General features: G+C 54.0%; 1 protein-coding gene and 1 pseudogene across 3 annotated transcripts in view; both read left to right on the plus strand.

Annotated features, from left to right (window-relative positions):
- Nucleotides 1–5,459: 5,459 nt before the first annotated feature.
- The window catches only part of FOXK2 (forkhead box K2), a 43,385-nt gene continuing 33,727 nt past the window's right edge, over nt 5,460–15,117 (plus strand). For all 3 annotated transcript variants that reach the window (XM_016132952.2, XM_016132953.2, XM_036222692.1), the window contains exon 1: nt 5,460–5,878. In XM_016132952.2, the coding sequence (XP_015988438.2) occupies nt 5,475–5,878 (404 nt within the window). In that variant the 5' untranslated portion in view covers nt 5,460–5,474. The remainder of the gene's footprint in view (nt 5,879–15,117) is intronic.
- LOC118604892 lies at nt 12,935–13,052 on the plus strand (annotated as a pseudogene).

Genomic DNA, 15,117 nt, shown 5'->3' on the forward strand with positions numbered 1-15,117 from the left:
GGTGGGGCGGGGACGGCCTGAGCCAACATCCAGACGGTCCCCAGGACGCAGCTGGCGCGGAGGGAAACGCTGCGCGTGTTCGTAGATAACGGCCCGTTCTGAGAGCACCTTCCGCGCGGGGCCGCCCAACGAACGCGGCGGCTGTGGGGCCCGGCGTGGGTCTCGCCTTCCCGCAGCCGTGTCCTCAAACCGGGAGCATCGCGGGGCAGCCCGGGGTCTCCTCGGAGTGGCGCTTAGGGCGGGAAGGGCCTCCCTAGAGCAGCCCGTGCGTGGCCCGCGAGTGCGCGAGGGGCCCGGGGTGCAGACGGGCGGCGTGTCCTCAGCCACAGCAGCCGGCAGGGCGAGGGCCGGGCCGAGGGGGCCGAGACTGCTGCCCAGTTTGCCCTTCCTTCCGGCCCGCCACCTGCCACCGCGCCCTGCAGCAGGACCGCCGGGGCAGTGGGTGAGCTCCTTGCTGACCCTGCAGGTGGCGCCCTGCCTGACCTCTGCTGGCGCGGGGAGACCAGGGCCACGCCCGTGGGCTCCCGTGTTTCTCCTTTCGGTTCTGCTGGTGTGTCCTCGCACCGCCCCTCGCGTGACAGTCCTCAACTAAGACCCCTGGTCTGGCGTGGACGTCGCCGCATCCTTATGATTCGGGTTTGCACGGCGTCTCTTCTCCGTTCTTGGAACTGCAGCTCATCTTGGTTAAAGACCAAGTGTGTGTTTGGTAAACTCGGAAGCTAGGGTGTTTTTTCATCAGCCTAAAGTCCGGCTTCAGATGATTGCGCTCTGCAGCTCACATTCAGTGCAGTGATTGAACAGGTGGGTTCAAAGCCACCGCCTTGCTGTTCTGTATTGGTTCCATCTGAGCTTTATTCCTTCTTGCCTCCTCTTGGATTATTCATATATTGTTAAAATTCCATTTCATGTTCTCTGTGGTACTTTTTAACATATATATTGTCTTTTTACACTTATTTATTATAGTGGTTGATCTAGAAGTTACTGTGTACCCTTCACGTATCACAGTCCACTTCGAAGTAACATAATATCACTTCACCGACCAGGTAAGAGCCCGAAAACGGTGCCTGGTCCTGCTCTTCGTTCTCTTCTCGTCATGTTCTGTATTTCTGCACGTTGCACTGTCCAGTTTGGTAGCCATTCCTTAAATGTGGCTACTTACCTATAAAGTTAAACTAATTACAATTAAGTGGCTTTAAAATTCAGCCCCTCAGGCAGGCGCTCCTGTCAGAACGTCCCCAGTATCGCGGGAAATTGCATGGGACAGCAGTTGCGCTAAAACTCACATTATTTTAAAATTTGCTTCAAGCATTCATTCAATGACCTTCTGAAGCCATTATCTTAAATGCCTTTCGCAGTTGCCCGCAGTTATTGTGGGATTCTGTTTCGATCGTTTTCCCCTGGCCTGGAGGGCCTCCTGTGGTACTTGTGAACGCTTTTCAGCTTCTGTTTATCTGGGAACACCTTTCATCACCTTAATTTTCGAAGGGCTTTTTTGTCAGGTGTTGAGTTCTGGCCTCAGAGACTTTCGTTTTACTTTTGGCTTTTTACAGCCATCGTTTCTTTGTCTTCTGGCTTCTGTGGCTTTTGATACGGAGTCGCGGGTCATTCTTACGGCAGCTTCCTTGAATTTGCTATGTCTGTTTTTTCCTTTGTCCCCTTTAAGGACTTTTTACTTTTGGTTTTCAGCAAATATGCTCCCATGTGTTTTTTCTTTGAATGTGTCCTCTTTGGGGTTTGCTGAACTTTTTGGATCTGTGGTTGGTGTATTCTCATCGCTTTGTAAAATTCTCACATATCCTCTCTTTAGATATTTCTTCTGCTTCATTATCTTTTTTCTTCCCTTCGAAAGTCCAGTTTCAGGTATGTGAGACCTTTTGATTTTGTCCCACAGGTCCCTAATATTCTTTTCCATTATCTTTTTCTCTCGTAATTTTTCTCTGCGTTTTGATTCAGATGATTTCTATTGATGTGACTTTAAGTTGAAAAACTCTCCCTTCAGCTGCGTCCAGGCTGGTGTTCAGCAAATCCAGTAAGTTCTGCACCTGAGAGATTTTAGTTTTTCCTTCCTCCTGTTGCGTATTCCTTAGACCTAGGGTGTGGCCTTTGTGGCATCTCAGCCAACCCTGGCTTGCTCTTCCCTTGACTCCGGTGTCTCTTGCTGCTGAGACCTCTCAGTCTCTGTCCGGCTCTCATGCGGTGCCGTTAGCCAGAGATGCTCAGTTGCTGTCATCAAACTTCCTCTAGTCATGCAAATTTATGTGCATGCGATTATGGAAAAATAGGCATAATACTGATCCTGTAACCCTGCCTCCCTCTAGTCATTCCCATCACTGGACGTAGGAACTAACTGTCGGAAAAAAAGCCCCAGGCATGTAAGGAGATAAACCTCCAATAGAATTCAACTTTTTAATCGAAACTTGCACTTTTTTATATTGCTTTGATCAACTGTTAATGATAGTTGTAATACTTATTCAATTGAGGAATGTGTTTAACCTGAGAATTATGTTCACAGGAAATTGCCAATTAACCCCCCAATAAATACTAATCAGTAAATTATGTTCAAGAATCAAAACTCACTGTGTGCAGAAGGAAATTTGCAAGGGAATTGGAATGGAAATGAGTTTGGGAGAAAAGGACTTAACAGAACCTCTGTTAACCAACATGTTGTTTGTGTTTATGTTTATGTGATAGTGGGCTTCAAATCGCAGCAACAGTGAGGCTCCAAGGAGACTTTTGAGGAATGAGGTCATGGTTTCATTTTAAAAGTCAATATTTATAACATTTGGGAAGTTACATCCATTGCAACTATTTAAACATGGTAAAGATTTTGCTCGTATCTTAAATGTGGAGGGCTGACAAGTGTTCCCAAAATTAGTTAACTGGGCACTTATGCAAGAAGCTGTGAGGCGTGTGTGGGTCCAGCCGCTCTTTTCTGTAGCCTGAGTCATTCTGGGAGACAGTCTCTGTTTTCAGTTTTGTCCCACACAGCAGCCAGGCGCATCTTTTCAGGAGTCACACTGGACCTCTCACCTCACCTGACATGCCCTGTGCTTTCCCATGTCACTTAACGCAACGGGCACATTCCTGCTTTGGGGCCACTGTCCTTGCTCTTTGCCCAGATGTCACTGTGGCCTCAGGCCACATGTCTCCTCCTCCTCTGGCCTTCCTGCCCCTCTCTCGGACCCCTCACCCCACGCTGGCGCACGTGCTGTGTACTTATTCCCATGTGTGCTGTGCTTCCTCCAGCCCGATGAGCACCGCAGGTGCCGATGGGCAGGCTCTCCGCCCTCTCTCCGCACCTGCCTCTGGCATGTGCTGGATGCTCAGCACACAGCTCCTGGGGGGGGGGGGCAGCAAACCTGTGTAAAAATTGGGTCTGGGGTCCCTTCTACATCTGCCTCCAGCTTCCCGAGGTAAAGAGCAGGGATGCCGCCTGCCTCGTGAGCACCTTCTGGAGCAGCTCAGTCCGACAGGTCTCGCGGCGGCCATGGCTCCCCGTTTGCTCACTGCTGTGTGTCCAGCCTGGCCTGCGCCTGGTGTACAGTGGATGCGCACTGAGGACTTGGAATGGTGGGAGCCCAGTGCGAGCCCCGCCTGCCTGCCTGTCCCGCCCTCGGCGATTCCTGTCCTCAGAACCGTGCCATCCTTACCATTTCTGCCTGTGCAGGGCCTGGCATCGCCCGTCTTTTTATCCCGGTGCCTTGAGTCTACCCAGTGAGGTAGAGCTGAGATACACTGGTGCGGCGCTGTAAGCTCGCCCTCCGTGTGTCTGCAGGCCGGGCTCCCGGCACATGGCGGACACTCTGTGTTGGTGAAAACACTTGAAAAGTAGGCGGACACTTCTTGTAGCCTCCTGTAAGTCTGGTGACAGCGGACGACACGTGCTCCGAACACCAACAATAACTTATTGCAGTGAGACTTCCAAAAGCCAGGTGGAGTGGTGAATGTGCCAGGCTGTGAGCACCAGGTGTGAAGCCAGGGCACAGAGCACGCGGCCTGGGACAACACTCCATGGCCACTCTGTCAGCAGTGACGTCAGTGGCTTGGGAACATTCATCAGCCTTGATTATTTGCTCTTTCTTTCAACAGACTGTGTTTTGTTTTTAAATGAGAGATTTCCTCACTTATCATTTTCATACCTGTCTCAGCACCACCAGAAACCTCTCCAATATATAAATGAGTGTTTCATGAAACTACTGTATTTTTTTTCTGATTAGGATGTTCTGCTATTCTTGTGGTTCAAAGCAGTTTGAACCCCTAGGAATTAGTACTATAATTGCAAACACATTTATGGCAATTCATTCATGTAAATGTTACATGCAGAGGAGACATTAACTTCCATTTCTTTTAGAACGAGATTTTACGCACGCACGCACGCACGCACGCACGCTGCCCCAACCGCCTCCCGCCGGGGGCTCCGTTCAGCAGCTCCTGCCCCAGACGCTGCTCCGTGGAGGCCCAGCTTCCTCTCAGGTCCTTCCACTCACACGGGACTTCTGTACCTAAGCTACGTCTTTTAGTTCTAATTGTTCTTCACTGTTATCAGCAAATGAGAGAACACTGGGCTGGTCCCCAGTCCTGTCGCCCAGCTGCGCGTCGCAGAAGTGTGAAAGCTCCTCGTGGTCCTCACGACAGTCCCTCCTGTGGACCGCATGGTCCTCGGTGCCTCCTGTAGCCAAGGCTGAAAGGTGCAGTTCGTTGCAGTTCAGGTTTTGCGACGACCCCTGGGAGCCCACGCTGCCACTGCTGGGACTGACCTTCCCCGGTCGTTCGCGTTTTGCAAGCCGCACGGCTCTCGGATGCTGACCCGGCGCGTCTCAACGCGAGGCGCGTTTCGCGCGGAGGGCGCCCGCTGGCCGGGCTGTAGGTGCTGCGCTGCGGGTCGCAGCGCGTCCGCGGAGTTTCCGCCCATTACGAAACACTGAGCCCGTGCCGCCCTTGACGCCCGCGGCACCGCGTAACCGTTTCACGGCGGTGGAAACCGACAGTGCTGAGCCTGGCGGTGCCAGGTGCTCAGCGCGGGCAGGTCCAGCTCCCAGGCTGCGGGCTCGTGCGGCCCGACGGCCGAGCCGCCGCCCCCCGGGACGCGCGTCACGGGCCCCGCCGCCCGCGCCGACCTTGACCGACCCCCGCCTCCGCCCCCGCCCGGCCGCGCTCCGCGCCGCTGCTCCGCGCCGGCTTCGCTCCGCCCCGGGCTTTCCACGGCGCTCGGAGCCGCGCCTGCGCCGGGCGCCGCGGCCGGACGTGCGGGCGCGGGCCGGCGTGCCTCGCCATTGGCTGGCGGCCGGTAGCCCCACTGCCGTGCGTCGCCCTAATAGGCGGGCGCGGCCGTCCGTCAGCGCGCCCGGCGCCGCTCGCGCGCGCCGCGCGTGGCCCGCCCCTCGCCGCCGCTCGTCGCTCGCCGGCCGGCGGCCTCGCTGGGCCTCAGCTCCGTGGCGGCGGCGGCGGCGGAAGGCGCCGGCCCGCGCAGGCCCATGGCGGCGGCCGCGGCGCTCCCGGGCGCGGGCGGGCCTCCCGCGGGCGGCGGGGCCGGCGGCGGCGCGGGCGGCGGCTCTCCGCCGGGCGGCTGGGCCGTGGCGCGCCTCGAGGGCCGCGAGTTCGAGTACCTGATGAAGAAGCGCTCGGTGACCATCGGCCGCAACTCGTCTCAGGGCTCGGTGGACGTGAGCATGGGCCACTCGAGCTTCATCTCGCGGCGCCACCTGGAGATCTTCACGCCCCCGGGCGGCGGCCATGGCGGGGCGGCCCCCGAGCCCTCGGCGCAGCCCGGGCCCGACGCCGGCGGCGACTTCTACCTGCGCTGCCTGGGCAAGAACGGCGTGTTCGTGGACGGCGTGTTCCAGCGGCGCGGGGCGCCGCCGCTGCAGCTGCCGCGCGTGTGAGTGCGGCCCGCGGCCCCGGCGCGCCCCGGGGGCCCCCAGGCCGGCGCCCCGACCCCGGCCGTGCGCGGCCCGGACGCCACCCAGTCTGTGGCCCCACGCCCCGGCGCGGACCGCGGGCCTTGCCGGAGTCCCCCACGCCCACCCCAAGGCCGGGGGCGGGGGCGCGGTGCACGTGGGTCCGGGCCCCGCGTCCGCGCGCCCCGCAGCTCGCGCGCGTCTCGCGCCCGGCGCGGACGTGGTGCCGAGCGCTGGTTACGCTCCCGTCGGCGGAGCCGCCCCGCACGAACATCCGCGCGTTACACCTGGTGACAATGGGTCGTCGCCGGCTTCCTGCGTGTCCTGCCCGTTTGCAGTAGTCAGTCATTCCAAGAGCGTTGTCGAAGCTGCAAGGACTCCTTTCGCCCCTTCCTATTTTTGGTAGCTGAGAAATTGAAAACTTCAGACATAAGACATTTTTAAGTCTTGGTCCAAAACCTTAAAATTTCGGGAAAGCTGGATACTCCGCGTAACTTTGTTTCGGAGTCAGCTGACCCTTGAGGATGTCAGGAGGCGCGGGGCGCGTGCGGCGAGTGAGCCTCGCGGGCAGCCGCCAGTCCCGCCGCAGGCGGCCGGTGGAGGCTGCCGTGTGACGCGGCCGCGACTGTCCAGTGACGCTGCTGGCCCCTCGCCGCGCCTCGCTAATCCTGGCGAGTGGAGCCCTGGCCCGCAGGCGGGTTGTTATCTGCTTTTAGGTGTTGGAGGTGCTGCTCAGAGTTTTCCTCAATTCCTTGGTTTTTGTACGTGCTGTGTGCTGTGCGGCTGCTTAGACAGCCTGGAAAGTCCGTTCCTTAAACACTGATGAGTGTTTTAGTCCAAAACGCAGCCTATGTGTGCTTGTACTGCAGACGGCATAAAATCGGCGGTAGGGGCCTTTTAATACGATAGTTTGTTGTTTGCAAATAACTTGATGTCACACCAAATGATATATCCTCCCACCGAGGATTTTGAGGTTTTTAAATGAAATTCTCATAACCATTTACCCGAGATCATTTGTGTTGACATGCAAGTCGACTTTTTGGTGAGGGAGTGGAATTTACACTGCTTCAGGGGTAGAGTGATCCTTGAAGAAGAGAGTGAGGGAGGCAGTGGGGTGGAGGCTGGGCCTCAGACCTCCCCCCAGCTCGTGCCCACGGAAGAGTCTGGGGCCTCCGAGGCCGCCATGCGCCCTGGACTCCCTAAGGGCCTGGGAACCTTGGCCTGTACTGACAGAGGGGAGTGTTTTGTTTGTTTGTTTTTTCCACAGAAGGAATTGTGGCATTTTTACATCATAAGATAGGTGGATGACTAGCAGGACTTGGAAGCGCCACCCCTTCTGTAAGTCATTATTTCCAAGTGTTTAGCGTAGGATGGTGACAGATAATAGGTTAACGGAATAAACTGTAAAGACGATTGGTACTAGCCAAATGTGGACAGATTGTTTTAAAAATTTTTTTAATTAAAATTCAGCTTTATGTCAAAAGTTCTTTTTAAGTTAAAAAGTCAAATTGTATAAGTTTAAAAGCACAGGCACTGTAGAGCAATGATGTAGAGATAAAATATTGCTTATTTCAGATTTGCCTCTTGAATTGATAATCACTATAGAGTAAATATGACAACCCGTGTTTGCTGTTATTTGAATGACAATGATTTTATTCCAATTTTAACTTTAAAATGAATTTACATTTTGTAGTTAACATTAAAATTCTACATGCAGAGTGTTTGGGAGAGTACATAAGTAGGTTAGGCTTAAAGTGTGGTTCATCATTTTTGTAAATACTGAGTGACGTGCTCATTTGAGGAGAACAGAGAAAGATGAGGACTGTGATCCCATAGTCATGAGCATTTTGGGTGAATGGTTTGGGAAAGATATGCAGTTTCCACAGTGGTTGATGAGCCCCGTGCCCAGCAGGAACCAGTATATGTGTGTGGGGGTGCTGAACATGTACAAGAGTGCCAGGGCCTGTGGCTTTTTTAGAAAGTAAGCGATTTTCTCAAATCCTTGATTTTTGGCCAAGTATGCAGGGCCATGTGTACAGAAATGCAACTTTTTCCTTTCCAGGAGCATCTGACGTGGCTGGAGGTGCAGGCATTGTCAGGACTGGCGGGTCGGTCTGTGGAGTGGATATGGGGGACCCCTGGGCCACCTGGGCGGGACTTCTGCAAGTGGCAGGTTGAAGTGGCCTTCCAGGTGTGGCTGGGCTGGCAGCCTGGTGCTGGAGAAGGTGGAATTCAGGCGGAAGGGACGGTGGGGCGAGTTGAGGAGCACGAGGTGTGCCTGGGTCTGGTTGGGAGCGTCCTCACTGGTCAGCGACAGAACGAAGAATGTGCCCTTTGAGCACAGGCTCCTCGTTTGTCTGAGGGTCTGGTCTCGGCTCTGAGCAAGCAGGAAGGGTTGTAGCAAGGTCTTTCCAGCAGGAATGTCTGGGTGTGTTGTTGTAGCTCTTGTTACCATAGTAGTAAACTCAGTATAATTTATAAATAAAAATAAGCGACTCTTAAGAGTTGTTTAATTTTTGAAATGTCGAGTGAATTTGGTAATATTTTTGATCGGTAAGATTCTACAATATTAGCCAAACAAATGGAACAAGTTAAATTTATTATTGCTTCAAACATGCAACAGTAATTGCATTTGTTTAGAAAAGTGGCCGTATTTCTGTGCTAAATTTACTGCCTATCACTGACACAGTGACACCTTCTTTTTATGTGGCATGTTTTAACTTGCAGGTTAAGTTTGGTAATGTCATATTTGAAGACTTTCTCAGAGCATCCTCTGAGGTGAGGACTGGAGAAGCCAGCAGACAGTGGCTTCTGGAGCTTTCCAGGTGGAGACTCCTAAAAACTGAAGGAACTCAAACTCAAAGTGACTGAGTCCTGCTCAGAAATGGGGTGGGACAGAACCGAGATTCCCAGAGAAGAGCAGTCCCAGGAAGAAGGGGGATAGTAAGATGGGACTGCCAAGAGAGGAGCAGCCTGCAGGGTGGGCCAGCGACCTGCAGCGGCCGGCCAGTTGGAGGAGGAGGGGGGAGAGCGTGGTGGTGGAAAGTGCTGGGGTTGGGTGGGTATTTTAGGGGGGCGGAGGTGAGATTAGGGTTAGGAGGGGTGGAAACCCAAGTGAGTGGAGGAACCGCTGAGACGTGCTGCCCAGGCCCAGTTGGCCTGAAGAGGGGACGCAGACGAGGCAGGGAGGACAGAGTTCCCGGGAGGAGGAGGTGGAGTGGGGTGTCGTTTGAAGACCCAGGCAGAGCCATGAGTGAGGCCTGGCGTGTTTTCTTTTTTTTCTTTTTTTTTCCCCATTCACTTAAAACACTTTTTTGGCACATCCCGCCACCTCCCTCTTCCTTTTGGCAGCCATCAGCTTGCTCTCTGTGTCTGTGGCTAGTTTCCTTGTTCCATGGCTGTAGGGTTTGGCCAGAACACCTTCATTTTATGACCCAAGACTCCAGTGAGCTTGTAAGCAGAGCTGAGATCTGGGGTCCAGGATGGCAGGGCTCCAGGACCCAGGAGTGGGCGACGTATCATGGCAGATGTGCGTGGCAGAGGTGCTGTGCACTTAGAAAGATGCTCAGTGTACAAATGAATTGCTTTAATGAACACTGTTTTTCTTTAAAAGCTACAGTATGCATTCATTTGGCAAATTGAGATACATTTTATCACTGATACACGGACATTGGGAACACAGTGCAACTGTTTTAGCATAATCGTTACCAAGTTAAAAATAACTCTGCAAGCAGCATGCTTCTACTTTGCCTCCTGTTTAGTAGTTCTTCCGGTGGTAAAACTCAGCTTGTTCATGTTCATGTTCATGTTCCTTAATGAGTAGTTGAAGACCAGGTTCAGACTTTAAATTTGAATGTCTAACATTTTGAGAAGCAAGCCTCTGTGACTGCACTCGTCACCTGCAGGGGTCAGTCGTGAGCCAACCAGCGGTGTTAGACAGGAGGTGGCGAGGAAGGGCCCAAGCGGACGGACTGCGGCGGGATCGGGATGCTGGCCCTGCCACTTTGGTTGTCCAAGTTTTAGCTCTGTCATTGTAACATGGAGATAACCGTGTGATGTCCATGGCGCAGCGCCGTGCCTGTGCCCGTGCTAGACATCAGGGGCCGCGTGTGTTTTGTCCATCACAGTGTCCCCAAGGGCTCCCCTCCCCACCTTGCTGAGAATGCCACGTTTGCACCTGTGTGCAGTAAATCAGTTGGGGGCCTCCTGGAGTGGCAGTTCCTTCTGCCAGAGAAGTTGGCCCTCCCCGCCAGGCCCTACAGGTAGACAGGCCATGGGACTCGTCGGTGTCACCCAGCAGGCCAGGCCCGGAGAGGTCCATCTGGGGGTGCCCCTCCCTTCCAAAGGCTCTGTTGTGACGTCTCAGCTTCACTACAGACATTCTGGTCCAGGGGAAGGGAAGTGTCCCTGTCTTGGGCACAGTCAGCACAGGCTCTGATTTGAAGGGCGCTTGTTCACTGATGCTCAGTCGCAGAACTGGCCAGGTCACAGTATGCCAGTTTCCTTTTTTAAACTACTTTTTATTGAAGAGCAGTGAGCCGCATAAACTTCTGAAACATGGGCCACGGTTTCTGTCTGGAAGGCAGAGAGGACCTGAAGCCGGGTTCCCCTGCAGGCCCCCAGGTGGGCACAGGTGCTCAGGGCCCTAGGAGTTGGGGTTTCTTCTGCTGTCAGCTAGGGAGGGGGGACACAAGACATTCCCCACTCCTCACCTCGTGCTGTAGCTCACCTCACTCAGCTCTCTCCCCTGCTGCTCTTCCTGGGGGGGACCAGGTCCCGCCTGTGTTTGAGTTCCCTGGAGATGTCACAGAGCCACCGTCACTTGGTGTGTGCCCAGAATACACGTGTCCCTTGGCTGCTGATTTAGTATGTTACTGTGATGTGACCACTCTCATGTGTGCTGATCGTCGCGTGACAGGATTCTAGTCCGACGTGTCTCCTCCATTTACGGTCCCCCACTTCCCAGCTGGTCCCAGCTGGATGCACAGTTGCAGAAGCACAGGATAGCTTCGTGCATAATCGGTGGAAATGTTCCAGAAGGTGAGGCTGGTGTAGTAACAGCAGAGTTTTTATTGTGAAAGTGCAACAATCCTTGCTTTGCTACGGAGAAAGTTTTTTTTTTTTTGGAAAACAAGGAAAAGGGTTTCTAAAATAAGGAAGCTTTTAATGAAAGCAGTGATCATTTTGGATATCATTCTTATCTGTTTAACGTTTTAGTGCAGCTGCTGCTCTTATGTTTGGGTTTTGGGATGGTTTACAGTCTTAACGGTACTGCGGTAAGTCAGCTCCCACACTTTTCTGATCCCAGTTTTTAAAGAGCGTTTTGAATTTGCTAACGAAGCCCAACACTCGGCGCACGTTGCCGTTTCCGTGACTTGAAGCGGCGTGAGCGCCGTGACACGGTGTTGTGTTGTCCCGGGAGGTGGCCGTGGGCAGGGCCAGAAAGCTGCCGTTCCAGTGCGCGGCAGCTTCTTGATGCGCGTTTGGTGTCGGGTGTCAGCCTCTGCCATGGGAGCAGGGAAGGGGCCCCACCGAGAATCCACAGGGAGCTTAGACATTTGGCTTTTGCAGAAGCCTGTGCATCTCCCTCAGTGAGACGCATCAGAACAGCAAGCGCTCAGGTGCCGTTGGTCGTGGCGTTGGTGAGATGCCATCGCAACGTAACTGCTTTGTGTCACTTACCCTGCGGTACCTCCGGGTTCGTCTACATCGTTTCGCTTGCAGTTGGCCGAACTTATGGACGATGTCAAGCGAGGCCTTCCGTAGAGCAGTGGTTGTCACCGGGCGCCATCTCTGCAGTGACATCTAGCCAGACCTGGAGACGTGTTGGGTCAAAGCAACAGGGAGGGGATGCTCCCGACACCTAGTGGGCCGGGGCAGGGATGCTGCCAGGAACCCTACATTGCACAGGACAGCCCCCCACGACAGTGAGAGATCCAGCCCCAAACGGCAGTGGCGGGGTGGTGGAGGCCCCCGGGGAGCACAGCAGTCTAGCAGTCGATAACAGCTGGACAACAGCCGGCCGGCAGTCTGCGCCCAGTGGGTGGTCCAATTACAGCCTTACGTGACCAAAGCATTTGCTTCAAAGCCAGCGCCAAGCGCCTTTCTAATGTGGAGCTCGAGGTGGGCAGGCTTGGTGTGCAATCACTCCCTCTGCCGCTTCGAAAGGCCCTGAACACAGCCCCGGACCTTCCCCGGCCATGAGGAGACAGGCTTCGGCGCGTCAGGAGTGGCCTCGTGTGGCCTGGTGCACCCAGCAGCGCCTCCGGCTTTCGTGAGCTCAAGACAGTGTCTCCGAAAACAGTTACAGTCGATGGGAAAAAAGACAGTAGTTCTGGTGGCATCGTTCCAGTTTTCACAGTCTTGGTTTTCCTGGAAAATGGACTGCTGGTGTCAGGGAGTGTGACATTGGTGTCCCCACAACCACGTGGTTGAAGACTGCTGCCAGCTGCTGTTTTATTGCAGTTTTTGTCGCTGAAACAGTCATGTACCCCCAGGCGTTCCGGTCATTGACAGACCGCGGACAGCACACATGGCAGTGGTCCCGCAAAGTTGTGACGGCTGAAAACTTCCTGTCTCCTAGTGACGCGTAGCCGCCACGGCATCGTAGTGCGGCACGTGCCTTGCGCGTCGGTGGGGGCGCTGGCGTGGCCGAGGCAGCGCTGCCCGTCCCGCAGACACGGCCCCTCCGGCCGTGCGGGGCACAGTGTGGCGAGGACAACGAACCTCCGCGTCTCCGGTCTGCGCCGCGGCTGCGCCAGGCTCACTGCTTTCCCAGAGCCCGCCCTTCCCGCCACGGAGGACTGCGGGGACGCGGCGGGACGTGTCCCACTGGCTCCGCGGCGCCTGCCTGCCGCCTCTCATGAGGGCATCGCTTTCTCTTGTGTTTGATTTCACTTGGTGTACTTTTGTTTATTACGGTCTTTGCTCGCCAGTCAGGCATGTCCCATTCCACTATAGCAAGATCTTGAACAAGAACAAAGTGGTGGAAGCTGTTGCTTCGTTGAAAACAACGAGACTAACAAATTCAAGAAGGGGTCTACGGCCATGCCATCCCAGATGCGCCCGATCCTGTCTGCTCTCGGAGGCTAAGCAGGGTCGGGCCCGGTTAGTACTTGATGGGAGACCGCCTAGGAAGACCAGGTGCTGGAGGCGTCAAAAATAAGGGATTGTAAGCTGACAAGGTCCTTGCAATCTGTGAGGTCAACCAAGGGTTGCCTCACCAAATAGGTGAATAAATAAGTAAATAAATATTGTAAAAAAAAAAGGTCAAGAAGGGCCGGTATCAGACGTGGAGACTCTTGCAAGGACCTAGATTGAACGCCAGACACAGCACCATGACCAAAGCATAAAGTTTGGGGGCGACGCTGAAAGAAAAGCCTGGACCCGACTACCGTTTTTCATTTACTGCCATCTCTGGGTTCAAACAATTCGAGAATTGTTTTTCACTACACAGTGTGAGAGTGAGTGGCCCGTCTGTGGGTGCTGAGGTGCAGGCAGCTGAAGAATTTTCGTAAACACTAGATCAGCTTATGGTGGAGGGAAGTGGCTGGCCAGAGAAAACATTCTATACGGGCGAAACCCCCCTGTTCTGGAAGCAGAAATCTGGAAGGACTTTCATCCACACGGAGGCCACGTCAGTGCCCGGGGTCAGGGCTTTTAAAGACAGGATAAGCGTCTCGCCTGGAGGCAGTGCTGCAGGCTACGGTTTAAACTTTGTGATCTGGCACAGCGAGAAGCCCAGGGCCTTCAAGCACTTCAGTAAGCACACCCTGCCAGTGAACTACTGGAGTGGTCAGAAGTCATGGGTGACCCAGCTCCTCTTCCAAGAAGCCCTCCTGAATTGCTATGTCAGCAACATGGAGAAGCGCTATTTGGGGAATAAGATATTTTTCAAGATTTTGCTGATTGTTGGTAATGCTCCTGGGACATCCTCTTTTTATTGGTGAGCTTCATCCTGATATCAGACTCGTGTTTCTCCCTCTAAACACCCCCTCTGAGGTCCAGCTGGTGGATCAAGGAGTCAGCAGCCTCTAAGGCCTGCAGCCTGCAGAGGACCTTGGCCCCGGCCATCGCTGCAGCAGAGGAGGACACCAGGGAAACACTGATGCAGCTCCGGAAGGGTCACGACATCTGCGCCTGCATTCGGAGCTGTGCTGGTGCTGATGTCACCAGGGAGTGTACGGCCGGCTCCTGAGAGGAGACACGCAAGAGGTTCATCCATGACTTCAAAGAATTTGTCAAGGATGAGGAGGCTGCAGAAATCACTACGACTGTGGTTGTGACGGCAAATGGCGTCAGCTGGGTGTGGACGAGGAGGACGTGACAGGGCTCCTGGTGGGGCTCCTGAGGGACCGACCCACGAGGAGCTGTTGGAACGGGAGCAGGAGTGCACAGCTGAGAAGAGGCGAGGGAGACGGAGACTGCGGGAGGAGAAAAAGAAGACGCCCCAGGAAAAAGCACAGGGAAGGGTTCAGCAAAAGCTTCGCAGACCTCAGCAAGCTCCTTTGAAAGTTTGAACACGTGGACCCCAACACCGGCCGTTTTCATCATTAGAAATGTTCACGGTGCATTATCTGCTCCCGAGCACGTCTGTGATGAAAAAGAGACATGGACCAAACCAACCACCATGGAGGTGTTTCTGGAAAGAGTGACCCCTCCTCAAGAAGAGCCTCAGGCAGGTCCTTTGGGAGGTGTTCCAGAAGAAGGCAGTGCCAGCACAGGAGATGACAGCCCCTCGGTGTTTTGCCCCTGTGACCTTCCAGCGGGACAGATCTGAAGGTGGGAGACAGTGATGTTGGTGCCCTGGCGCTGTCCTGGCCCAGGCGACGGTGTGTGTTTGTGTCTTAGTTTTCAATAAAACAGTTTTAAAAGTAAAAAATAAATTTTAAAATGGGAAAAAGCTTATAGAATTAGGATATTAAAAGAAAAATATTTTTATATAACTATTTAACATTTGTATTTTAAGCTAAGTAATTAAGAGTCAGAAAGTTTAGAAAAATTTAGAAGTTTAGAAAGTAAAAATGTTGTAATAAGCTAATGTTACTTTATTATTGAAAGTGTGCAGTTTGTGTAAAGTCCGGCACAAACGTGTCCTAGGCTGTCATGTCCAGTCACCCTCAGCTCACTGAGCCACCCAGAGCAGCTTCCAGCCCTACAGGTTCCGTTCCTGGTAAGTGGCCTGTGCAGGAGTACTGTTTCTTCTCCTTTCTGCTGGATT

The sequence above is a fragment of the Rousettus aegyptiacus genome, unplaced genomic scaffold (assembly GCF_014176215.1).
Source record: "Rousettus aegyptiacus isolate mRouAeg1 unplaced genomic scaffold, mRouAeg1.p scaffold_m13_p_6, whole genome shotgun sequence".
Taxonomy (NCBI): Eukaryota; Metazoa; Chordata; class Mammalia; order Chiroptera; family Pteropodidae; genus Rousettus; species Rousettus aegyptiacus.